General features: G+C 36.2%; 1 protein-coding gene across 1 annotated transcript in view; it reads right to left on the reverse strand.

Moving 5' to 3' along the window:
* Positions 1-332: 332 nt before the first annotated feature.
* LOC108632549 (uncharacterized) overlaps positions 333-8,774 on the reverse strand; it is a 12,595-nt gene continuing 4,153 nt past the window's right edge. The window contains exons 2-6 of the mRNA XM_026819757.1: positions 8,563-8,664; positions 6,576-6,762; positions 6,105-6,323; positions 2,895-2,981; positions 333-2,513 (exon numbers count right to left, since the gene is read on the reverse strand). Coding sequence (XP_026675558.1) covers positions 2,457-2,513; positions 2,895-2,981; positions 6,105-6,323; positions 6,576-6,762; positions 8,563-8,664 — 652 coding nt within the window. The 3' untranslated portion in view covers positions 333-2,456. The remainder of the gene's footprint in view (positions 2,514-2,894; positions 2,982-6,104; positions 6,324-6,575; positions 6,763-8,562; positions 8,665-8,774) is intronic.

Below are 8,774 nucleotides of genomic sequence, written 5' to 3' on the forward strand. Positions count from 1 at the left end.
CTCCCAAACCGTTGGTCTTACGGGAAAATTGCATACAACCTTTTTTATAGAGAACGACGAGATCTACAATCTTTATATAAAACTTTTTCGCTAGCGTCAACAGTTTACGAGCAATTTGCGAGAAACTGTGTTTTCGTTTTTCATCAATAACTTGTAAACTATTGACGTTATCGAAAAAGTTTTATATAGAAATTGTAGATCTCATCGTCTTCTACAAGAAAGGTCGTTTTTCTAAGGTACATAAACTTTTTGGATTGACTGTATAGCCAATACATCCTTAAAAGCTGTACTTAGTGGGAATTCGATCAGGGTAATCGAACGCACGAGACTGATCTGATGAATTGAAAATATTTATTTCGTCGTAATTACATGCGCTTAGATTTACAGTTTATTCGAGTGAGTGGTTACGCGTGCGCTAGAGATCGCATGGGTCATTACCGAGTGTTAATTGCGTTGAGGAATGTCGACCGCAAACCCGCGGTCGTGTCCAAATTCCTTTCACACAAGATCGATAGTACACCATTCGTTTCCGTTTCTGTTTCATTCCGGCTTACCAATTATGCAGCCTCTCTGCAACGATATCGGCACCATCGTCCCCAAATCGAACGCAAGCTTCCCCTTATACTAGATTTACCATTTCATATACTTATTGCTAAAATAATCATATAGATAGAACCTATCGTCTCTGTGCAGATTTGTACTTGTATCTTCACATCAATTTATTAATGAATGCTGCATATTTAAACTAAAGTTTAATCTTTTGACAAGAGATCAAGGATAAACGAAAAGTGTTTAATTAATTAGTTTAGTTCAGAGGTTTCCAATGGGGTCGATATACTCTGAAGATCGATGAAATTTTAAACGGGGTCAATGATGATCAAGGGGTCGATTGTAGGTTGATAGCCGGATATGCACCTGGAACTGATCGTGATAATCAGAATACAGATTCCATTGGTTAAAAAGCAAATGTATTATAAAATTGATAATAGATTGTTTATTGATATAAAGCTATATCATGCAGTAAGGAACAAAACGTATGAAATAAATATAAAGGAAAAATACATTAAAATCATTTAATATACTTTAAAGACGAATTTTGTCATTTTTCTAAAATATATACACTTTTTGTGCAATAAGTCTAATATAAAACACAATAACATAATTAGATAAATCTACAAACAGAATACCAGCTATCTGGTAGCCGCCCTTCTGAGAAATTATTTGTATTTCGATTATGTATGCTGTATATTACAGAAAAAAATGTAAGGGGGGCGATGAAGAAAAGAATTGGTAATCTCTGATCTAGGATAAGAGGAATAGGAGTTCTTTCTTCAATTATCAGCACGGTCGTCTCAAAATCAAATACAAGCTTCCCCTTATATTAGACCTATAGTTCCATTTCATTTATCTATTGTTAAATTAATCGTATAGATAGAACTTATCTCTGTGCAGATTTGTACTTGTATGTTCACATAAATTTCTTAGTGAATGCTGCGTAAGTAAAATAAACTCTGTTCTCTTTTTGGTGAAGGATCAAAGATAAAAGTGTATAATTAATGTTATTGCCTAGCATAGGAGGAACAGTTCTTTCTTTCTGGTTCTAAAGGGAACAGTAGTCCTTTTTTGTCTGTTATCGGTACCATCGTCTCCAAATCAAACGTAAGCTTCCCTTATATTAGATCTATTATTGTATTTATCTATTCCTAAATTAATAATATAGATAGAACCTATCGTTTCTGCGCAGATTTGTACGTGTATGATTACATCAATTTATTAGTGAATTGTCTGTAAATAAAATGATTCTTTTTGGCAAGGGATCAAGGATAAAAGTATTTAATTGGTGCTTTGGTCTAGCATAAGGGGAACAATTTTGGATATGTGGAAGCTTCCTTTTTGGATCATGTAAATACCTAGTGTATTAGCGATGATATGTGCAGCTACCTCAATGTTATCTGTTTATGTTTTTCGCGAATATCATTTCAGGCTTCTGTGTCTTCGAAATTTTTATCTCAAGGTTGAACACGGCCAGCGCAGCAAGCTAATTTAAAGTAAACCGTGACTACCTACACTTCCTTCCGTTATCGAGATTCCTTCCGTTCATCTTCGGTAATTTAATAAATCTTTCGCTCCACAGTACTTGCCGATATATGTACAATATTTCTCCTCTTCGATGACTTGGAAGCGAATCGGAAAATCTTAACTTGAGGGTTTCGACGTTCCACGCGCAATTCCCTGCGACTCGGATTTCTTTTTAAGTTCGCAGAGAATTTCGGTGCGGCATATGATATGGGGAGGTTCTCGTATGCGTCGAAGGGTAAATGTATCCAGAGATCCGTTTAGATAGCTATGTATGTATGTACAAAAAACAGAAAGGAAAAAAGTAATCGTGGCCACGACGGTTGGACTATTTCCCATAGTCCGGTGCATAGTGGTAGGTCCGTCCGTGTGCGAGACACCTAGACCGGGTCTGGCGCAGGTGCCAGCAACTGCATGCTGCTGCTCGAGTGTGCGATCTGCAAACGCATCGATTTTTACGTCAGCTGTTGCGACACGATCGACGATTTTAGTTTTTCTCTTTAAACGGACGAAATAAATTAACAGCCGACAAAAGATTGATCGCGTTATCATTGTGAGTAGCTCTTATTACTTGAGACTATGGGAGGCTCTTTGACGGTCTTAAAATCAACGAGCATCGCAACAGAAATTACATCTAAATTGGGTTGGACGCGAACACGCCACCCTGTCTCCATTTCCCAGAGATAAAAGCGAAGGGAATTTAAGAGGTGCACGCCTCGATCGTGTTCGCCTTCAACTTTGAACAATTAAGCCGGATCGAAGAGAGAAAAGGGAGGCGGAGATGAAAAAGGGCGGGCCGGTTAGAAATACGAATTTACCTGCTGCTTCGGCTGCTTGTACGACTTCCTCGCGTACACCTTCAGAACTCTGCAGTTGCACGCAACGGACAACGCTACAGCTAGTCCCTGCATCCAACCATGAAACAAGACGTATTTCAGTAAATTCGGGTGAAAACGGGTGCCACTATTTTTCGTGATTTTTTAGTTTAGAAACAATCGTGCAGGACGACGATAAGCTTTTCAGAGTGAACTGAAATAATCTCAAGATCGAATAAAACTGTTTCACGTAGCTCTTTCTTACGAGACGCGTTACCCATAACCTGCAGTTTTTGGTTAAAAGTGTCATCGTGTCACTGTTTAATAATTATGCGACATGACGGGGAAGTTGCGAATGAAGCCTCGATAATTGTTTTATAGAACTTTTTCTTATAGGTAACTGAAATTTGTCGGGGTAACGGTTGATGGAACAAATTGTGGGAGAGGCCCGTGGGTAATCGTATGTACGCGTTGCCCACGCGTCTCGGGAGAGCGATAAAACAGCGAAAAACAAAGATCGGGTGGAAAAGTTTGTTAGGAGAAGAAGAGCCGCTGTATATTTCCTTCGACAGGGCTCAGGGGTCGTCCGCTCGAATAACTTTATTGTTCGCCGAAGTATCCGATAGCTGCGAGCTCTCTTCTTTCACGTTACCTTCGATTTCTCGATGGATTCGCTGGAACTTTCGGCGAACTTAATATTTCAGTCCCAGTTACTTTTGTTACGAACTCACTTATTACAGACGCGATGTTTTAAGGCTGTATGAACCCTTAAATAAAAGCAACGACGAAGCATTCGAATTTTAACAGTTATTGCTAGGCCGTGGATTTTATCTATTTATCAGGAAATCAAATGTGTAGAAAGTATGAATACAGCATAAAAATCTACAGAATACCAAACGTAATATCACATTGCAATGTTGAAATGATAAATGAAAATTCGAAACACATTCTTTAAACTGATACTATAAATAGCTTACTTTGCATAAAAATGCACAGTCTAATAAAAGACTGGAAAATTTTATAAATTTCGCGGGGCTATTGAAAAAGTTATTACATCTTGAATTCTTATAATGAATGGAAAACTTTTGATTTAATTTATGAAGAAATATATAATAAAGAGTAAAACCGAACCAACACCTTTTAGAACTGAATACCTTTTTACAGATATCTAATTAATGATTTTACACAAAGCAAAGCAAGAAAAGCAGACTTCATGAAATACTTGTACTTTATTAAATTTTAAAATAATAAACATAAGATACAAGTCTTTGAATTGTAATTTTCTGTTTTTAATTATATAGTACAGAGGAGAACTGAACCAACATCTTTTAGGAATTAATAACTTTTTTAAAATTGGACGAAACGATCTGAGTTTTTAGTAATTAGGTGAATCAGTTTAATAATTATAGAATTTAGTAGTAAATGATGTCTAAAGAAAATTGAAATTGGTAGACATTGTAAGGTAAAAAAGTTTTTTTCAACTTTTTTAGTTAGGCTTCTAATGAAACTTTGAGTAACACATTTTGAATAATTAAAATGTCCTGACTTTTACTCACTGGGGTTTCTTTTTTGATAATTTTCTATGTAATCTGGAGGCAGTGAGTAGAAATTGTGGCGTGAGCAGAAATTGGGTCATCTACTACATACGCTGAAAATTTCATCGACATTGGCTAACATTCTTTTCAGTTGTAATCAAGTGAAGATGAAGAAAATCGCACATTTTTACGACTTTTGGCCTGAAATTTACATATTTCGATGTTTATCTCTTTTTTCGACGAATTTTAATGATTCAGGATATAGTGATCTCATACAAACGTACAAAATGTACTGTGCAAATTTTTATTGATAGCCCAGATAAAATCTTCACATTTTATCTCATGATTTCTACCAATTTCTATTTCCTCAAAATTTTCTTTACATATCATTTAATAAACTAATTCATCTAAGAGAGAACAATTTTAATTTTGAATTTTAAGCAATTTGATGCGAGAGATTATTCTGAATAAAATAAGAACCAGAGCAAGCTGGAATGTATCAATTAAATGCTAAAACGAATTGTATCTTGATTCTCTGAGAAATAAAAACGTAGAATCGAGTGCCGTAAACTTATATTTCTGGCCAATTTAGTGGGTAAGATTGATAGTCTGCTTTATCGCTCTGCTATCTATCCATTTTATTAGTTTCATATTCTCTGGACGCGATTTTGGGTTTCGTTTTTCCGGATAAAGAATTTTGTTACCAGACGGAGGCGAGATTTGGTTCGTTATGAAAATTTTACTGCCCTCCCTTTACGAGCGTTCCTCGGGGCTTCTTTGCGTTCTTAACCCGGGAACGGGAACGGCAATAGCAATACCAATGGCAAAAGCAACGGGGCTATGTAACCGGGCTCTTTCGAACATGAGTTTCAAGTAGAAGCATCTGCTTCGTTTCGTATGAATAATTCGCTTTCGTTATGGTACAGATGTTTCGCGTTTGCCAAGCGTTTGCCCTCGAGTTCGTCCTGCTCCAATTTTCAACCATCTTTCTTCGATGCTTAAAAGCATTCTCTCTGACAAATTGCCTTAAGTAAACGCGCTTCGAGCCGCGTTACCCCGGATGTTTTCATTCCCAAGATAACGGGAATCTTTCATGACTACCAGCTATAATCCCCGACCGACTTGCTAACAAACAATTTCTAAATCTGTATTATCTATTTAAAAAAAAATAATAAAAGGCAAAGAGATGTAAGAAAAATTCCTTTATACTAAAACTACCCCACGCTAAACGATGTTTTCTAGAAATAGTTTAAGGATGCTTTCATTCCCAGGGTAACGGAAATCTGTCCCGACTAGCCTACAGATTTTATGGATTTATTGTTTACAGAGAAATTATGTGTGCAGAAAATATAAAAAATTCATTCAATGTCCAAGGATTCACAAAATATCCAAAAGTGAAATGCATATTATGATTTTAAGAACATTATTAGAAATTCATAGAAATTCCTACGTAGATTTCATTTTCTACATTGACATTACAAACATTTTATTTTCTATTCATCTACTATTCTAGTCTATTCATGACTGTAATCTCAACCGACTTACTAAGGAATAATTTCTAAATCTGGATTATCTATTAAAAAAAAAATAAAAGGCAAAGAGAAGTGTAAGCAAATGTATGAACAAAATCGGTTTACATGAAAAGTACGGTAAAGAATGTTTTCTAGAAGCCGTTTACGGTCGGTGGGAAGTTGCGAGTTTCCCGTTCGGAGAACGAGGTCTCGCGCCAGCAGTTTATCGCGCCTTCAGTTTCCAAACATTCGATTGGTCTCGTTCCATCCGAGTTACACCTTCTCACCGTATGAATCAACGATCTCGATAAAACGAAAGTCAAACAGTCGGATCGGTTTCGCAGAGGTAAAACCGAGTCAGAGTTGCGGGAATACTTTTCCCCTTGCTGTAAGGAGTTCCACAGTTATCTCTTTGAACTTTATCGTTTTTCACGCGGTGTTAACAACAAACTCGGCCGGTGTACGTGCTTTCTTCAACTTGAAATTGACTTTGAAACTAACGCAGAACGCGTTTTCAGAATACTCTTTTGGTAATTTTCCTTGTGAATTTAGTTCGAGAACTTGATACATATTTTGAGCTCGACCTCGAACGAGACGCTAAACTCATTGGGGGACTCTTTTAGTTGTTTTTTCTTTACCTGCAGGGAATGGCCGGTGCAGAACACGGCCCAGAGGAACGGGACTTTCCACACCCTGGAAGCGACCCCGCAGCCAGCGACCAGACCCACTATTATGCACACTTTTAAAAATAGAAACATCTGTAACGCTCTCCTCCTTTTCATCTTCTCCCGTTGCTTGACCTCTAGCTGCATACTGCAAGTGTACCTGCGAACAATATTAAGTCAAAACAAACTATTTCGGACATTTCTACTCGCAGTTACGCTACTCAACAAAACCATCGCATCACAGCATCAAAATTTGTCCAAGTTTGGAAGATCATTACTCATCTACTTATCGTACGTTAATGAATTTTCTTTTAAATTAAAGCTTCAAGCCTAAAAATTGTAACGGGTTTTTTACGTTCGTTCCAATATGTTTTACTTGTTTTCAAGAAGCAAGTGATGCTTCATCAACTCAGTATTGTCACAACTCACGACGATCATTACCACACTTATTATTACCCAATTATGATCTCATTATTTGAGTTACACTGTACATCCTGCAGTAGCCCGCACTTTAAATCCAAGATAGAATGCGTCTTTTTTTTGTTGGTCTTTTTATTATTTTCTTATGGCCTTATTGTTAACATATACGACAATAAAAATTATTTTATACAAGAAAAAGTTTGAAACCTCTACTTTAAATTACTGTTCACAGATTTTTAATTTGATCTCCTACGATAGATAACGCTTAAATCTAAAGACAAGTTTGAAATAAGAAATTAGCAGTGTCTGACAACGCGCACAGACGTGAATAATTTTTTGTCAACGATGTCATTCACGGCAAGTGGAAGGTAAATTCTTCACCTTTAATTTAAAAGAAAAATTAAGTCTCCATGGCTTTTTCTTCAAATGTTACAGAGAGAAATTTAAATTAAAGAGTAATACTTTTAATTGTGATACAATTTTTCTTATTATACAGATTTAATGTCACAGGACAACCTCGGTTAAAGTAGAAACTTCAAGTTTTAATTTGAGCTATGAACAAAACCAACTAAATCCGTTATTTATTAACGAAGTTATGAACGATTGAAACTAAAGAATCGACTTTCTTAACATTCTTTTTACGATGTTTTCTCTCGATGTTACAGCGGATTATAGGAACGCCTTAAGTTTCGTTGTTCTTGGTTGATATTGGCCAATCCTAATGTCACTATGGGTTGTTTAAAATTCCGTGTATGAGGATAGGGTCGTTTGTTAGAGTAAGACTATGTGTGGATAAAATTGCGTTCGGGATTTGAGTTTTCCAATTTGGAGATTGTCTTAGGGTGAAAGTTCTGTAAGAGGTTTCTTTAAACTGCTGTAAAATCGAGAAAAAAATCGTAGAGTTAAGTTTTGTTTTAAAAAATCAACCTTTCATTTATTGTAAACGACGTAACTGAATGTCAATTATTCTAGTCGGTGCACGTTGTTGAATATTGCTAAATTAAAAATTTTAAATCTCTTTAGATTTAAGCGTTATCTGTCGTAGGATTTTAATTGAAAATCTCTAAATACAATTTTAAGGTAGAGACTTTAAGCTTTAATTTGAAAGAAACGTCCTATGATGATCTGTTCCAACTCGAGCAATTTTCGATACAAATTTCATGATGCCATAATTGTTTTGAGGAGTATTTTCTTCTTGTACATGAGAGTAAGCTGAATTCTTAATTGTATCGGTCCATCAAGGAGTTAAATGTTTAACGAGAGAAACTTAATCGCATTAAGGCTGATACGGTTTGCGCGTTTGAAACGTTAATTCGAAAATCCATACGGATTGTCCTGGTACGAGGAATGCCCGTTCAGAGATCTATAGCAAATCAGCTTGGAACCCGGCTTGTTTCTCCGAATTATAAACATGAAACGTCCACTCGATGGAAATCGAACGAGCGGACCATAAACTGTAACGCACATTTTCCTTTATCTCCCGACGTTTGTCGTTCGTTTCGAGTTGAGTAATAAATCAAGCTGATCTCGATGTATGTACCTGGATACGATTGCAGCTTTAATTAAATAGTAGAACGCGGAAAGAAACAGCAGAATCACCGGCAGACCGTATGCGTATATCGTTGCCTTTGTTCCTAGAAACCTGCAACAAAAATAATAGTTTAAATTTTTAATCTCCAATTTAATCGTTAGTGAATCCAATTTAATCGTTAGTGAATAAATGGTCGTAATAAAGTAACAGCAAATACTGTC

The sequence above is a fragment of the Ceratina calcarata genome, unplaced genomic scaffold (assembly GCF_001652005.2).
Source record: "Ceratina calcarata isolate Rehan_Ccalc_2016 unplaced genomic scaffold, ASM165200v1 scaffold160.2, whole genome shotgun sequence".
Lineage (NCBI taxonomy): Eukaryota > Metazoa > Arthropoda > Insecta > Hymenoptera > Apidae > Ceratina > Ceratina calcarata.